The sequence below is a fragment of the Prunus mume genome, linkage group LG2 (genome assembly GCF_029339155.1).
Source record: "Prunus mume cultivar Tortuosa linkage group LG2, ASM2933915v1, whole genome shotgun sequence".
Lineage (NCBI taxonomy): Eukaryota > Viridiplantae > Streptophyta > Magnoliopsida > Rosales > Rosaceae > Prunus > Prunus mume.
Window position 1 is genome coordinate 15,852,285 of NC_142699.1, and position 17,315 is coordinate 15,869,599.

At 38.4% G+C, this 17,315-nt stretch overlaps 5 protein-coding genes across 7 annotated transcripts; 2 read left to right on the top strand and 3 right to left on the bottom strand.

Moving 5' to 3' along the window:
• Window positions 1-21: 21 nt before the first annotated feature.
• Window positions 22-1,884, bottom strand: LOC103321088 (thioredoxin-like protein YLS8). Of its 2 annotated transcripts, none has more exons than XM_089046530.1 (2): window positions 1,697-1,884; window positions 22-578 (listed from the first exon to the last, which is right to left on the bottom strand). In XM_089046530.1, exons 1-2 carry the CDS (start codon window positions 1,814-1,816, stop codon window positions 270-272), a joined length of 429 nt encoding a protein of 142 aa, XP_088902656.1. In that variant the 5' UTR covers window positions 1,817-1,884; the 3' UTR covers window positions 22-269. The 2 variants fall into 2 exon arrangements, with proteins under 2 accessions (XP_088902656.1, XP_008221069.2); XM_008222847.3 differs by lacking the exon at window positions 1,697-1,884 and adding an exon at window positions 1,115-1,304.
• Window positions 1,885-2,228: 344 nt separating this feature from the next.
• NIC2 (nicotinamidase 2) lies at window positions 2,229-3,196 on the top strand. The gene has a single exon (XM_089046529.1). It carries the CDS (start codon window positions 2,375-2,377, stop codon window positions 2,978-2,980), a length of 606 nt encoding a protein of 201 aa, XP_088902655.1. The 5' UTR covers window positions 2,229-2,374; the 3' UTR covers window positions 2,981-3,196.
• A 532-nt stretch (window positions 3,197-3,728) lies between these two features.
• HEMC (hydroxymethylbilane synthase) lies at window positions 3,729-6,299 on the top strand. The gene is made up of 5 exons (XM_008222845.3): window positions 3,729-4,042; window positions 4,426-4,831; window positions 5,049-5,255; window positions 5,597-5,774; window positions 5,900-6,299. Exons 1-5 carry the CDS (start codon window positions 3,816-3,818, stop codon window positions 6,010-6,012), a joined length of 1,131 nt encoding a protein of 376 aa, XP_008221067.1. The 5' UTR covers window positions 3,729-3,815; the 3' UTR covers window positions 6,013-6,299.
• Window positions 6,300-6,412: 113 nt separating this feature from the next.
• On the bottom strand, window positions 6,413-10,578 carry LOC103321085 (serine carboxypeptidase-like 34). Its single transcript, XM_008222844.2, has 8 exons — window positions 10,155-10,578; window positions 8,270-8,380; window positions 7,975-8,163; window positions 7,735-7,823; window positions 7,340-7,636; window positions 7,006-7,235; window positions 6,805-6,910; window positions 6,413-6,697 (listed from the first exon to the last, which is right to left on the bottom strand). The coding sequence occupies exons 1-8, from the start codon at window positions 10,447-10,449 to the stop codon at window positions 6,548-6,550; spliced, it is 1,467 nt and encodes a 488-aa protein (XP_008221066.2). The 5' UTR covers window positions 10,450-10,578; the 3' UTR covers window positions 6,413-6,547.
• Window positions 10,579-13,528: 2,950 nt separating this feature from the next.
• LOC103321084 (uncharacterized) lies at window positions 13,529-17,099 on the bottom strand. Of its 2 annotated transcripts, XM_008222843.3 has the most exons (4): window positions 16,731-17,099; window positions 15,952-16,046; window positions 15,415-15,689; window positions 13,529-14,884 (listed from the first exon to the last, which is right to left on the bottom strand). In XM_008222843.3, exons 1-4 carry the CDS (start codon window positions 16,758-16,760, stop codon window positions 14,073-14,075), a joined length of 1,212 nt encoding a protein of 403 aa, XP_008221065.2. In that variant the 5' UTR covers window positions 16,761-17,099; the 3' UTR covers window positions 13,529-14,072. The 2 variants fall into 2 exon arrangements, with proteins under 2 accessions (XP_008221065.2, XP_016647314.2); XM_016791828.2 differs by lacking the exon at window positions 15,952-16,046 and having other exon boundaries at window positions 16,731-17,097.
• Between the last annotated feature and the right edge of the window lie 216 nt (window positions 17,100-17,315).

Below are 17,315 nucleotides of genomic sequence, written 5' to 3' on the forward strand. Positions count from 1 at the left end.
ATTTCTCTTGCAAAAATAGAATTATCAACACGACATTTTATAAATAGATAGTTTGGTTCATAAAGGATATCTCTGGAACACACACCAAACACGCTGAATAACAAACATTTGCCCACCCCTTCCAGTCGGCATGAGAAACAATTAAATGCAGTATGCATAGAAAACATTCAGATACATTAGCTTCCCTAAATCACCTATAAAAGGTCAACGTAACTCCATCCAAACTAGAAGGTTTTGTCTGAAATGAATTACATTTTCAGCAGCAGGGCTTAGTAACGGTACTTGGTGGAGTAATCTTTGGGAGCAATGACCAGACCGCGCCCCTTCCTTGCCCCACGGTACACCGTCTCAACAATGTCAATGAACTCTTGCTTGTCCTTGAGAGCCCAGTTGATCTTGTTGTTGTTCCCAGTGCCAAGGTCAATCATAATGTGCTTGTTTCTGAAAAAGAACATGACAGTGGATGGGTCATAGAGCTCATACATTGTGTTGAAATCAGGAACCTCCGTGATATCGACAAGGTAAATCACAGCAAAGTTTTTGAGTGTCTCAGCAACTGAAGCAAGCACTTCATCCATCTAATCAACAGGACAAGATAACAAATAAGAAATTAACCAGCAGCATTCAAAAACAGGGTTCAATTCATACAGGGATCAAAATGTGATTATAAATCGATCTACGGTTTAGATTATATTAGGAGTCATTTTGGACTATCAAATTTTGAGATTAGACTAAAATTAACCCAGATTAGTCTATGCAACATTTATTTTCTTCTAATTTCCCTTAAAAGAAATTCCAACTTCCAAGTAAATTAAAAGGTGAAAAAATGTGACATGAACTACCTCAATCTGCAAGCATAGATCAAAGGTGAAAGATTTATACCAGGTCTTCAAGGTATATGAACGAAATAAACCCTAAAGAAAGAGAGCCACATATTTGCTAAAGAATAATTACTCGTTTGTTGTCTATCTATCCTCAAAATTACGAATTTTCAAAATAACTTGAATAGCTTAATTCATCAAAAACATAAATCATAAACAAGAAAAAAGAACAGAAAAAGGGAATTGGGGGTTTAGGGTTAGTGAAAGTTGCAGAGGGGGGAGTTGGAACCTACCTGCATACAGGTCTCGTCCCAGTCGTGGCCGAAGCGGATGAGGACGAGACGCTCCTCCTCTGCGAAGGATGGCCTGATCGACGGCCCATCCAGAGTGGAGGTGGGGCAGCAAATACGACATCGTTCCTCGCTCTCTTCTAGTTCTCTCACAAGAGTAGTGCCCCGAATCCCCAACCTTTCTGGCTTTCTCTCGTCCTCAGAGAGAAAAATCTACCAATTAATTAACACATTTTTTTGGATTATTTTGAAACTGCCCCCTGAACTTGTATGTTTGTCCCACTTTGGTACCCAAATTGTTTTTTCGTCCTAAATAGGTCCCTAAACTTTCAAAAGTATTTGTAATGAGCCCAGATTGTAACTTGTATTTGTAATGACCCTCCTCCCTCCCCTCCCCTCCCCCCTCAGTCCGTCCGTAATCCGTATTTGTTGAATTTCTTTTTGGTTTAAGAAGAAAACAAGCACATAATTAAGAAGAATGAAGCAAGCAATATTTATCATATCTAAGGCAATCAGTTAAATAAATTAAATGAATGAGAGTTTTGAAAAAAAGGAAGGGAAGCGAGGGAATTGAATTGAATTTACCTGCATGCAAGTGTCGTCCCAGTCATGGCCGAATCGGATGACGACGACACGTTCTTCCTCAGCAAGAATGGCCTGGTCCACGGCCCAACCTGAGTGCAGGTGAGGTAGCAAATACGACATTATTAATATTAATTATATATGTATGTATTGTATATCTGATCTCTCTCTCTCTCTCTCTCTCTCTCTCTGTGTGTTTCGCGGGAACACAGGAGCAGAACAGGAGGCGGCCCTCAATCATGGATCTCTCTCTCATCTCATTTACAATATAAAAGGAGGAAATCACATGCCCATGGTGCCATTGTGGTGTCGTGACTGACTGGTGACGACGATGGAGGAAGTCTCCAGAAGGATCTTGACCTTTCACCTCTTTTCTTTTTCATAAAATTAAAAGAATAAAAACAAAATGGGTGGCCTGGCGTGGCCCAGCCATATTTAGCCACGTATACTTATGTAGTGGGAGGGAGGGTGAACAAGTAAATTTTTCACAGTGAACTCTGGAACACCATAGAAGCAACCAAGCAAGCAAGCAGAGAGAGAGAGAGAGAGAGAGAGAGAGCATAACCATGGCCCAGACCCACACAGACAGACGAGACAAGACAAGAAATTAACCCTTTAATTAATTCTCAAACGCTGAGCTCAACTCAATCACTCAATCACTCATTTCTCAATTCTAAAACTATGGCCTCCTCCTCCTCATACGAAAAATACGACATCAGAAAAAGAAACCCAAATCCAAAAGTGGCAGCTCTTCTAGTCATCGACATGCAGAACTACTTCTCCTCCATCGCCCAGCCCATCCTCCAAAACCTCCTCACCACCATCCGCCTCTGCCGACGCGCCTCCATCCCCGTCATCTTCACCCGCCACTCTCACAAGTCCCCCTCCGACTACGGCATGCTCGACGAGTGGTGGCGCGGCGACCTCATCTTCGACGGCACCCCCGAATCCCACCTCATGCCCGAGCTCAACCCCGACGCCCAGGACCACGTCGTCCACAAGAACACGTACAGCGCCTTCAGGAACACGCGCCTCCAGGAATACTTGCAGGAGAGGGGCGTGGAGGAGCTCATCGTCACCGGCGTCATGACCAACTTGTGCTGCGAAACGACGGCGCGTGAAGCCTTCGTTAGAGGCTTCCGAGTGTTTTTCTCAACTGACGCGACTGGGACGTCAGATCCGGAGCTGCACGAGGCCACCTTGAAGAACTTGGCTTACGGGTTTGCCTACTTGGTGGATTGCAACAGGCTTGAGGGGGGACTTTTTCCCAATCAACAGCTTACTTAACCACCTTCTCCAACCTAAAACGAATGTTTATGTACTGTAATCGTCTCTTCCTCTCTAAAATTAGTGTGTAATAAATTAATAATATATGTTTTTTTCTTTTTTGGTTAATTTTATTTTCGCAGGAACTTTGTTTGTCTTCTATTTTGATGTGGGCTTTTTATTTATTTAATAAAAGATTGAAGGAGATCTCGCTCCCTCGTGATGGATTTGGTTGAATTTTTATTTTATTTTTTATTTTACGATTACCTTGAATACAAATTTATAAAAAAACCCAATTCTAGGCATGTATTTATAAAAAAATCCAAGACTATTTAAATATAGAAATACACTCAAAATCAATCCCAAAGTCAACTTTTTGGGTGTGTTTATAAATGGGTTTTAAGTGTGTGTAATGATGGGTTTTGGGTGTGTTTATAAAGTGTTTTGAGTGTTGGATTTTTTTATAATTTCAACCTCCATTTTGGGTGTTTTAGTGAAACTCCCTAATTTGAATGGGTAGGGATATGGGCCACAGTGAAGCATCTGCATTCAAAAGTTGAAGCCCAGAGAGAGGGGGACGATCCAAAAAAGAAAAAGAAACGTGGCAAGCGTTATTTTATTTTATTAGCAATAGGCCAAAACCATGTGAAGTTGATAAGAAACCGGACTATTGGAGGAGCCAGCCATACCCTGCCTGCAGTGCAATCTCAAATTCCCTCTATTATCCTAATCCTATCCATCATCAACAACCAACCTCAGACAAAATCTCATCAAAGTTTCAAACTTGAAACCCGAACCAATCCCCATCTCCTTCGCCCCTCACTTTCTCTCCCTCTCTCTGAAAGATTTGGTGGCCATGGAGACCCTTTGTTCTTCTTCTCTTTTGACTTTATCTTCAATCAACTTCGCAGGAGCCGGCTCCGTCTCAGTCCCTGGCTTCTCTTTGCCTTCCCTCAAGACTCGAGCTTTTCCCGTCTGTATCAGAAAACACAGTGCAGTTGGGATCCCAAGGGCCTCTGTCGCTGTTGAGCAGCAGACCCAGAAGGCCAAACTGGCGCTAATCAGAATTGGCACCCGAGGGAGGTACGCTTTTCCTGTTATTGCCGATTTCTTACTTGTGGGTTTGCTCCCATTTCAGAATGTAACTTGAATTTAGCTCAATGACACCACTCATCTCTGTTTTCTTTTTGTGAATTGCTACATTTAGTTGTGCTCAATTGCGTCAGTAATTGGTTAGATTTCTTAAAAGTTTTAATCTTTCTCAAGGTTTTTCTTAGAGCAAAAGGTGCTATTTTAATTGTCTCTTGCGGTTGATTGATTGTATATGTCTCAATATCCTTCATTTTACAGTATGTATTAGTTTCATATTGATGGGTTTATTTTCAAAATCTTGTGCCATATGTTTCTCTATACAACTTATATGTATTTTTCGTGAGTTATTGATACTCTTTCTGGATATAGGATAGCCCACTAGCACTTGCTCAGGCTCATGAGACTAGAGACAAACTCATGGCATCGCATCCAGACCTAGCTGAAGAGGGGGCAATTCAGATTGTAATTATAAAAACAACAGGTGATAAAATACTGAGCCAACCCCTTGCGGACATTGGTGGGAAGGGCTTGTTCACCAAGGAAATAGACGAGGCACTAATCAATGGTGAAATTGACATTGCTGTCCACTCAATGAAAGATGTCCCTACCTACTTACCTGATAAGACAATTCTTCCATGCAACCTTCCGCGAGAGGATGTCCGAGATGCGTTTATATCCTTAACTGTATCTTCTTTGGCAGATTTGCCAGCTGGGAGCACTATTGGTACTGCTTCCCTGAGAAGAAAGTCACAGATACTCAATAGATATCCATCGCTCAATGTAAGCTACCATATTGTCAGGTGTCACCTTTACATACTTCATATTTAGGAGATTGTATGCTAGTTCATTTCATATTGCTTTATTCAAAGTTGAATTTGGCTTTCGGGTGCATTTAATGGGCTAGTTTTTGAAAGTCATGGGCTTGTGTTTTTCCTAGGCCATTGGATGGCATGTTCTGTTGCTTCTCATTCATCTTTTGGTTAATATCATCTTGTAGGTGCTAGAGAATTTTCGTGGAAATGTCCAGACACGGCTGAGAAAACTGAATGAAAAGGTAGTCCAAGCAACCTTATTGGCCTTAGCTGGACTCAAACGCTTAGATATGACGGAAAATGTGACTTCAATTCTTTCACTAGATGAAATGCTTCCAGCAGTTGCACAAGGGGCAATTGGAATTGCCTGCCGAAGCAATGATGATAAAATGGTGCGTTTCAATCTTCACATTTCTATTCTGGAGCTTCCATATTGAATGATATTTTACTTTCATGCTAGTTGGTTAAAATACTTTATTAAATTGGGCCAACGACACACTTGTGCATTTGTCTAGAAGTGTTATACAATTGCTAAAGCGAAGCAATTCTAAGCTAGTTTAGTTTGAATGAGTTGTAGCTTGAAAATCATGGATGAATAGAATTTAAGCAACAACAAAAAACTAGTGATATAACCTTTTCTCTGGTGATTGAATATTTATACATATATATATATATTTTTTTTTTATTTCTGTCCAAAACATTATTCAATTTTTTGTTGGTCTTTTGGGTGCAGGCTAATTACATAGCCTCATTGAATCACGAGGAAACAAGGCTAGCAGTTGCATGTGAGAGGGCGTTTCTTCTGACCCTGGATGGGTCCTGCCGGACTCCCATTGCTGGATATGCTAGCAGAGATGGGGATGGTAATTGCATATTCAAAGGGTTGGTGGCTTCCCCTGATGGAACCCGTGGTATGCTCATGCTCATAGTCTGAGGAAAATTCACTCAGTTGTCTAAGTCCTTATTCTCCACTGTAAACTTAAAAGAAAGAAAAAATATCTGGCACTAATTATGCTTCCCTGTGTCTATATTTCAGTACTGGAAACTTCGAGGAAAGGCACATATGCCTTTCAAGATATGATCAACATGGGTAAGGATGCAGGCCAGGAACTTCTTTCACGAGCAGGTCCTGGTTTTTTTGATAGTTAAAAGTGAGACGTAATAATAGAGAGAAAGCAGCGGAAGTCAATGCCTCACTCTCGTATGCAACTTTTTGTGATTGCAACCAACGAGTTCATTTATCATCCTTTGGGCCATCTGTTGTGTTATTAGTATTTTATCTTTTGTTGCTAGAGTGTGTGTTGGTACAATTTGAAGAAGGATGATTGTTTCATTGATTGTATATTAGAATTTAGAAGAGAAATCAGTGACACGATAGGCTTAGCTTATTTGTTGTTGTCTGAGATTATTTCATAATAGCCAAAATTTTGTGACTCTCTCTCTCTCTCTCTCTCTCTCTATTCTGTGCAAGTTCACCAAGGCTTTCGATTTTTATTTGTTTTTCTTTCTTTCTTTCCTTCAACTGCTTGAAAGTTACAAAAATTACCACTTAAGGACTTGAAGTCTGTCTCTGTGTGACTAATAAAATTGACTAGTACTTTACAAATTCCAAAGAATCGTAAAATGTTGTATTTTTATTGACATGAAGAAGAGGGAGGGAGGGAGGGAGGGAGAGTGGTTAAATTTAAAATGGTTTAGATGGGAGTGTCCTATTAGCCAGGAAGTGTTCAACCAGGAGGAGCGACTGCTTTGGTGCAAACTCCGGAACTTGGTGACCTGCTCCTCTAATTGTCACAAACATAAGCCCATCGTACGCCACTCTCCACCCGCCAACCTATCAAAATTTGAGATAATCAATTCAAAAACACGATCAGTAAACAATTTATTTTATTTTAGCATTCTAGACTGAGTTAGCAACAAGGCAGGAACCGATGAGAGTACCTGTTTGTTGTTGTACCAAGGAGTCCAATCTTCATTAATCTTCAATCCCAGCTTTTTCAAGGCGTATCTTGTTGATGTTACTGGAACTCTCCCATCAGTATCCCCACTGCACAAATGTCAATGTCATGTCACCAAACCAAACGCAGCAATTCATTCATTGAATTCATCCTGCAAATAACATTAGTACGACAGCAAAGCTACCTGTAAATCCAAACCCGGAGGCCGCTCGCCACAAGCTTTCCAATCACCGGAAGAATGGAGGGTGGTGCATCCTCCCAGAAGGTGATGTTATCACTGCAGTGAGTCCATGGATAGGGAATTTTGGTGACATTGGCATGCATTGCCTTTTGAACATCCGGCCTATTCAAATACACATAACTGTATTCTGATGCACAAGGGTCATAACCTGCTGGTCTCTTGTGCCTCGCATCCTGCAAATTTTCACTCTCAATCTCATTCATTCCTCCTCAGGCATCTTGCTTTGTTTTGTTTTGTTATGTAATTATACATGTGAATGGGAAGGAAGGGAACTTACAAGTCTCGAAAACAGAGTTGGGGCGCCTTGCATGGTGCTGGATTGCCTGGTAGCGGTGGTGGCGCTGCTGTTGTTACTGAGGCACGTGGGAGTGTACAAGCTGTACATGTCTATGATTTCGTAGACATCAAAGTACTCGTCTATCAGCTTATTACACAGTCTTGATAACTTTTTCTCACTGAAGTCGCATTCGTTCTTGATATCCTGGTACAAGCGATCAGAGATGACCGCATGATCCCACGCGTAATCAATCATTCCCTTCTGATCTGTTTCATCATCTATTACTGCATTCCCAATCTGCATATTCCATTGCGTGCAGTCTTCATGTTCATTTGTGTAAACCAACCAAAAACATGAGCAAATATATATATATATAGTAGATGATAAAAGCTCACCATGAATCCCTTCAAGTTTATATAATTCTCCTTGGACAGGTTCTGGTTTCTGTCAAAGATGAGCTCAGAAAGCTGTGGAACATAATGCCCTGTAAAATGCATATATATATATATAAAAAGGATAGATATATAGTTAATTAAAGTTTCATGATACTAAACACAAGCTAAAACATAAATAAATCAAATGAAGTAAGCAAGCAAATAATAATTAAGAGCTTCCATTGTAATTTGTAATTCTACCTGCATAGCTTTCTCCTGCCATATAGAAGTCATGAGACTTGTATTGTGGAAACCGTTGAAACCAGTTGATGAGAAAGTTGTAAGAATCCTCAGCTGTAATTTTATCGCCAAGTTGCCGGATATCTTCACTGGTATTCGTGTAAGAAAATCCCACTCCCACGGGAGACTCCACAAACAATAAATTGGCAGCTGAAATTTACACACAACACAGAAAAAAAAAAAGAAAAAAAAGAAGATCATTATTAGGAAAGAAATACAAATGTTGTTGTCTTTACAAAGTCAAAATTCAGCCAACCATTGTTCCACGTGTAAGGGTTGAACTTGAGCTTCGGTTCGCTGCCCTTTTGAACGAAGAAAGGGCCTAACTCCTCTGTTGCTCCGTACCCAATTGATGAACATCCAGGCCCTAACATTTTTTAGATTAATTCGGGAACAAGACTCAGTGAGTCAGACATTTCATTTTTCCATAAATCGTTAACTTTATTATTTACTATTATTTATTCAGTTGTTAATACAAATTACATATACAATTTGCATTTATATAATATAATCATTTTAGGGTTTTTACTTGAAAATATGATAATAATAGAATACGTACTTTTTTTGGTATTGCTTACTTGGGGTGATAAGTAATTTTTTAAAAAAATTGGGAAGCCCAGTCCGTTTGGTAAATTATGAGAAAATCACTTCTTGTTAAAAATTTATGTGAGAGAAAACTATAAGGGAAATCAGTTAATGTTGTGCTTTTATTTTCTGATTATGCAAGAATCAGTTTCAAAGAAGCGCTGGGTTTAATGTTTATGCGTCAATCATTTTCTGATTATGTTAGAATCAATACCAAGAACACTTTTAACAAAAAGTTTACCAAATGCCAAATTGCTTTCTCTCACAGCAAATCTGAAAAGATTATTTTCACAGCACAACAATGTCAAACTGGATATCTCCCTTATTTTCAAATTTTATTATTCTTTAATGGAAAAATTAGGGGTATTATTAGGTAGAAGAAGACGAGAATAAGTCAAAGCAATCATTATTATATATTATATTATATTGCTGTTGAAACTATTAATATTCTTTGTGATATATATATATAGAGAGAGTTTTTACTGAGGAATCTATCAAATAAGCTTATTTGAGATACACTTTAATAGGGTCCATTCTGTATTGTATTTCATTAATCCAAACCGTCTATTTTTTAGATAATCATTTAAAGATCATGTCTACAAAAAATCACTTGAATCCGATATCATTTGACCACTCAATTGAGTTATTGAAATTTTAGTACTTTTTTGAAATATCGTGTTCAATGATTCTGTAAAACACAATTGGATGTAGAAACTTTTTTCGATTTGTCTAATTTTTTGTAAGGATGATATGTGAATATAGACTTAACAAATGGATGGTTTGGATAGTTGAAAAAAAAATAAATTCTTAAGGGCCCTAAAGGGTGTCCCTCAAATAAGAATCCCTCAATAGAAGATGATTATATATATATATATACGGTATTTTTTAATCTATATGTCCACACGATATTATCGTGCATATGCTATTGTAAATAGACACGAAAGTAAAGATGAGTAGTACAAAATACATGGCATTTGTACAATAATAACATCTAAATATCTATATAAGAGAATTTATATATATATATATATATATATATATAAGTTTCATTGCCTTGCATTGCAGACGCAATGTATCCTTCTATTTATTTCATATCGTTTATAGGAGGTTTACAAATTTGTATTCGGTTAAAGGTCCCCTTCTAATTGGACCCAGTCCTATGAAAGACAAATATAAGGCATAATTATTAATATGGAAAACAAATTTGATGACAAGGAGACGTTGACAAATATATAATAAAATATGAAAAACTCAATTTCATTATAGATACAAGTTAAACAGTACAGATCATACATACTCATCTACCATGAAGATAGTAATAATCATATTTGATTATGACAGGTTGTTATTGTATTAACAATTCCAAGTGAGACTGTATTTGGGGTAATTCTACTGATAAATAGCAAGAAAATTAATAAGAAAATAAACTAAAAATCTTGAGGATGCAGCAAAGCAAGATGATATGAAATTTTTTCCACGAAAAAACAAGTTAATTTATAGGGTAAGAATTTGAAGAATTTGTGGTAGGGAAGTAAGAGAATTAGGTATGCACGTACCTCCGTTGAGCCAAAGGAGGAGGGGTTTGTCTTGAGGGTTGTTGATTGCTTCAAAGAACCAATAGAAGAGCGCTCTTCCATGAGTTTTGTTGACGGTAACATATCCGGCAAAGTGCTTAAAGCTCACCGGAGGCTGACCAGGCAGTCCACTCACTTGGTCTGCTTTTTGTTGTTGTTGATGAGCTGAAGGTTCATGATGATAATGAAATCTGGCGGCTGAAGTTTGTGTAGAAATGCTAAAAGTAAGCGAAAGAAGAAGAATGTTCAAAGGAAATATAAACGAAGACAAAGCCATTAATTGGGTTGGGACATTAGCTTTCTCTATCTATCTATATATATGTGGATAATAGATGGATGAGGCACTCAGTCAGTCACAGGCACGTGAACAGTAGTATTACGACTGGTCCAAACTGTAAGGGACCGATGAAAGACAGACGAACAGAAGAAGCCTTGTCTATATATATATATATATATATGGAGAGCGTGGTTTAAATTTATACAGCACTGAATGATCCAAAAGACAGATAAGAATTGTCATCGTTGATGATATATGGATTGCCCTTGTTCACCAAACTACAAAAACATATATATATATATATATATATATTTGTATTACTTGTCTTTTATATTTTGAATTTCTTGCTTGCTTACATTTGAACCAATGGGCAGTGTGCATCTTGGACTTGTCATTCGCAGCCATGAACTAAAAGGCAAGCGTGGGATACTAAGGGATCTACTTTATTTACATGCACGCACGACATCTAGAAGCGATCGGAATACACTTAAATAAATATTTATGTGAAAATTCCTCTATATTATTTATTATATAAAATTAATTTGAAGGATCAAAACGGCAATTTGATTTGATCGATGTGAATTCATTCAATGTTATGACGGAGAGATTTGCGGTTGGCTGAGTCATTTGCTTTGAATTGTAACTTCATTTTCTGACCGTGACATAATACTATTATACCCTATTTGAAAGGTCGACAACCAGTTACAACTTACATTACGTACATTACAACTTACATATGTATAAAAGCAAATATATATGTAAATCCCAAAGGAATGCTCAAAGGCTCAAAGTCAAAGCCGACAAGGGCAGGCTCGAGTGCCTTGTTAGCAGTAGTATTTTCGACCAATAACACAATGATATGTGAAAAAATTATCCTACATCACACGTGTCATTGCGTTATATTGACCAGGGAATAACAAAAAGTCATATCTTCGTTGCATGAAAGTGTTTCTCCATTTTGTGACCTCTTGAAAGTGGGTCGTGGGTCAAATCATCCATCCCAATCTATTTTCTCGTCTTGGGTTCCAAATTAATTTAAAATGTTAAATATATGACTTTCTTGGAGCACTTCTAGCGGGGGGGGGGGGGTCTTTTGTCATGGCAAAAGGCAGCCCAGTCTTAGAATAATGCCCACATCAATAAAAGCTAGTTTGGGCAAGAATGGGCCCCAATTACTCGGGTTAATCCAAAGGAAAGAATTGCTTGGGTTGCTGCTTAGGGGTGTTGACATCATCATGATGTCAACAACTAATTGAAATACAAAAAACATTATTAAAAAAATTAAAGAAAAAATATCAATTTTTTCAAATTTTTTTTATAAATACCTAGCCATGTTCTTCACTTCACACACCAAAACTCCATACAAATTCCTCTCTCACATCTCATGTGAATAGTGTTTGTCTTTACTTGTCATGATAATGGGTGAGAAAGCAAAATTAAAAAGGGTATGGCAGTCATTATTTACGTGAATAGTGTCTGCGCTTACTTGTCCTTGCTTTTTTTTTTTTAATGAGCAAAAGTTTAGGGGGAGGGAAGGCTACCTCATCTCAGGGTCAGGGCATATCAAAGCCTATTTGAGGACTTAATTATAGAAGGGTCTTAGCCCATTTTTTGGTTAAAAAAGATTACCCAATAAGAGGAATTGTCAATAGTGAGATTCGAAACTGGGCATGGATAGTAAAGAAAAAGGTCTTTACCAACTCAACCAACCCTCATCGGAAGTGGAACTTGAACTTGCCCTTGCCCTTTATCATGACACAATGGATGAAAGTACTCTTAATATATTATTTTTAAAAATAAAAATTTCTTTTATTTGTTGATGGCTATATATATTCAAGGATGACCAAGTAATAAATTAGCTGTAGCGCATGACATGTTGATTGGCCAACCAAGTTGCATAATTTGCCAAGATCGTGAGAAAGGTTCTCCCGTCCATACATGCCAATGCCATCATTGCCATGTCTAATTATCTTCCAAGAATAAGAGTACAAGAAATAGCGATCGATGCGATGGTCCATAATTATTTTTTAGGTATGGAAGGAAAGCGCAGAACATATCAAAATGCGACAGATGGCAGCTTCTTGTTCGCCAAAAAGTGTCTGATGATCGCTTCGGGGCAATGGCAAATGTGGGCACTTTGGTTTGGTGGCCTGCGCCTCACACGGTCAAGAAAGTCAACCAATCATGCCCAATGCTCCACCCTCCAACCTATATATAATATATATATATATATCATTTAACATGTTAATTATTGCGTCATTAATTCTTAATTCCAAATTAAATTGTTTTAAGATTATTTAGAGAGTTAAGAATACTTATTAATAATAGTAATTACCTCTCTGTGAGGAAACAAATAATCAAAATTAATATATAAATAATACAAGGCTTCCTGAACATGGATAGGGTAACGCTAATGCACGCACCTGCAGAAGATCCATGGACAGGCTATTTTGGTTACGTTTGCATGCAAGGCTTCCTGAACATCTGCACGATTAAAGTATGTTGTTGCATGGTTCTTTGTACACGGATCATAACCTCCTCCCGGTATTCTCCGCAAAATCTCCTGATTTCTTGTTCTCATCGAATATAACCTCAGCCACACGTATCTGAGTACTGCTGGAACTTCACGGGAGGCTGCCCCGGCATGGCAGCCTTTTCACTCGGTCAGCCTCTTGAAGTGCCTTAGTTTCTGGGTCCAGTTCCCACCACGACGACGAGGAGGAGCAGGCAACCCCAAAAATGCATAGAGAAAGGCACAAAATAAAGGTCAAGAGCCCCATTAATTAATATTATAGCCAGCTAGTAACTTATAGTGATTATTATTGTATGGATGTATACAATGGCTCCCACGCTCTATTAGAGAGATAGTACACAAGTTGGTATCTAAAGTTGGTCTCTCTATCATTTTTCTTTATATAAAGGCCAGCAAAAGGCTATAGGTTGGTGACAGTCACTTGGGTCCTATAATTAAGGTTCATGGAATATGGACGGACGGATGAGAATTTTCACAAGTAAATGTTTTGCGCATTGTAATTCATGGGAAGATAGATACATACATAGTCATACTCATACATACAAATACATAAAGGTGAAGCTTCTAATTCACACAAATGTTCTTAACAATGTATACATATCAGTCGTCTTCACCCTTTAGGCCTGTTGTTGGATTCAAACACTTGTTCTAATTCTAAAAGCTCTAGAAGCTACTCACCTTGTTTCTTTTTCTTTCTTTTTTGACCTCCTTCTCTCTAAGAAAAGAAGTCTCAATTCAATGAAACAGAAACGAATGGGAAGGACCAGAGTAAAACAACAAAATAGGAGAGGCCTTGTGAATGCTTTGTACGGTTTGGACATTCCATTGTGTGAGCATGTGGTGAAATTGACGGAGCCAAAGCCTATATTTCTCACAGAGAAGTGTATGCATCAAGATTTCAGTAAATAAAGATAACCATATTCATCAGGTAATGCAAGTCTTGATAATTTTCAGCTTTTCGGGCCTTCAAAACTCAAAACAGAGAAACCAATCAAGAACCAAAAGTAGTACACTCATGTTTAGAATAGAAGAGGGAACCATCCTGCATGGACGTAACACATAAAACACAAGATGCCAACTTTAACAAAACTTAGCTCCACCTCCTTCGATCTTCCTCCTCGTCAACAGGAGTATACCACCCTGGCCGACGCTTAGAGTTGCTCAACCTATAGTTCAGAAGAACTTCTTCATCAGAAAGTGCCCTTGTAGCCACCAGAACAAGAGTCTTCAAAACAGGAATATCTGATCCGCCATTTCTTGAACCCCCAAGTTTGAACCAAAAGCTGCCAAATCTCTTCATCTTCACTTCTTCTGCATCTCCAAATACCACATTTGGAATATAGACTCTCATTTCATTTTCGGTCAATGGGAAGTCATAAGGGCAAATCATAACATTTGGGGCCATATCCTTTGCAGGGTGGTTGGCAAAATGAGCCAAAGCTAATGGGTTCCTCCCCTCTAGAATGTTGCCCCTATTTCCCAGTTGCCTTTGATCCAAAGGCTTACTAAGGAGCTTCCAGAACCGGTCTGGACCTTTCTCACCTCCCTGCATATTAGGCCTGATTTCTGGTACAGTTAAACCATCCCAAAAATCACGGGTTTCACCCCCAGAACCCCAAGGTTGTGCATTGATCACAGTCCCGTCATACCTTGTGATCAGATATGAGTTTTGTGCATTAACTCTTGGGTACCCAGGAATGTAGCGGTAATAAGCAGGGGAATATATTACACCAGGGTACACAGCCACCACAGCACCGACATCACATTCACCATTTAGAAATAAACCTTGGCCTGCTTCCTTGTGGGGTATTTGAGAAGGTTTGATATCAAGCGTGTAGCCAATGAGATCTTTTAATCTTTGAGAGACATCAGCACGCCCTAACGGCCTTGTCTCGGGCACATCTGTGCTGAAAATCATAACTAATCAGTACTGAATTAAAAAGCCATAAAGTAAAAACAGAAATCTTCAGCAATCAGAAAATCAAAGAGTGGTCATTTCTTGTGCTTAAATAATTCAGGGGAAAAGAAAGCAGAATTGAGAAGAATGATTTAGTTATCACATGGATTTATTTAAATAATCAATCTCCCAAGAAGGCCCAAATGCGGAAATTTATTTGCTGCTTCTTCAGCTATGACATGACTCGCACCTAACTATTTAGGCGACACCCAGCGTTTCTCTAAAACCGACCAAAACTAAACTGAACTCTACTCACTGGGATTAGTCTGATGAGACGAATTAATTTCATTCAATACAGCAAACAAGTAAAAGAACTAACATCACTTAAGTCCACAAAACATTAAACTTCAACTATTTTAACCACGTCAGGGAAGTCCGAAAGTGTACCAGAGGCAAGTTAAGGTCGAATTCAAACTTTCAGAAAATTGCTGAGAAGAGATGAATAAGATTGGCAAAAAGAAAGAAAAAACCTCACCATGATGTTTAACTGATGGAGTTTTCCTGCCAATAGCAAAACTGAGACCACTTTGTCGAGGAGCAGGATTTGATTGTTCAGATGATTCAATTCCCTCATTTATCTTCTTAACATCAGGGAGAAGAAGTTCATCCATAGACATGCAGAAGCTTTTAATTTGGAGATGAATGTTTTCTTGGACTTGCTTCTGTTGATCAGCAACAGGGGCTTTACTAGCCATGTCAATGATCTCATCCACATCTGCCTCATCAGCATTCCTTCCCAAGCGATTGTAGCTGGATATACAAGTTTTTCATAATCAACATCCAAGATAACTCAAAAGAAAAAATGGTGCAGCGTGCAAAATATCAGAGTGGGAAAGGTAGCAGCACCTATATTGACAATGAAGCTAAATTGAAATTACTTGAAATTTAATATCGAATTGTCAGACTAGGTTTATAACAAGAAAGTAATGTAAGCTTTTTGCAACTGAAGGACTTCAACGGTGAAAACATTAATAGTGGGCTTTCATATCGAAGATGCTGATGTGACACCAACCTGGTATATAGGAAGAGACGATTAATATCTGCCTCAAATTGTAGTTGCCTTGGATTCTTAGAAAGCATGGAATTTTTGGCAAGAGTCTTCACAAACTGAAAATTAAAAAGGTCTAAAAATTAAAGTGTGATAAGACAATGTTGATGACAACATTATAAATTGAACAGACACACAAGACAATATAGTGTTGAGAGTATTTGTCCCACATTGCCGCAAAGAAAAAGCTCCGCATTGAAATGGCTCAAACCAACATATTCAAGCATCACCAACTTGGTTATATTCCTACATAAGCCACTGTCCAACAAATACAAAAGCCTATACCTCATTTTTGCCACCATTGTTGGTGTAATGCGGTAGCCGTTACATGAAGAACAAATTCCAACAAGAATCGAAAGTGTTTAAGCATGTCTGTCTCATTAAATTCAAGCACATTATTTTCTTACTTCTCTTCTTCTCTCCCTTCCCGGCGCTTAATATCGGTCATTGTAATCCAATTCCAACTGGGCAACCGGTCTATTATTGTTATCTTATGGGGATGGGTTCTGCAAGTATGCACCTTTTAAGAGGCTTGTTTGCGAAAGTGCCTAAATTCCTCAAACCGTGTGGATATTATCATGGAAAACTCACCCCAACCACAACCACTCCCCGAATTCAGAAAAGAAGCATTCCAAATTTATTTATTTAGAGACTAGAAATTGTAATGCGTAAACAGAGAGGGGGAAAAGGAATGTTAAGGAAATGGAGAGAGAGAGAGAGATGCATATTGATATTGTTGTTACCTCCTGAAACTTGTGGAAAAGAAAAGCCATTTCACTACTCGACAGCAGACTCAGTAGAGAAGACGATGGAGGATGGAGGAAGCTGCTCTCCTCTCCCAGCCCAACCACTGCGATGCGACTGCAATTCCTACCTGTTCTACTTCATTTGGAGACTCTTCTACAGAAACCAAACCTGCCAGTTACCAAATCCAAAATCAATTGGGTGGGGCATCGGATGAAAAACAAATTGGGCTGTAAAATCAAAATCTTCGTGGGCTTTCCTTGCATAAAACTCCAGGGCCTCTCCTCTCGATGGACAGGATAGACGGAATTACTGACTGAGGCTTTTAATCACCTTCGGTCCAAGTCCTAGTCCAAGACCAACCATAATCAAAACTCTCTGTTTGTTTTTTTAGCTAGTTTTGTTTGCATTAGTTACAATTCCAAGAGAAATGCAAAGTAAAATGAATTAAAGTTACAACAAAAAAGAAAAATCCAATTCAAAGTTAATTAAAGTTACAAACTAAAAGGAAAATGCAATGCACCAATGTTACAAACTCAAGTATTGGTGGTGAGTGGATTGAAGAACCCCGTTGTGTTGTTTGA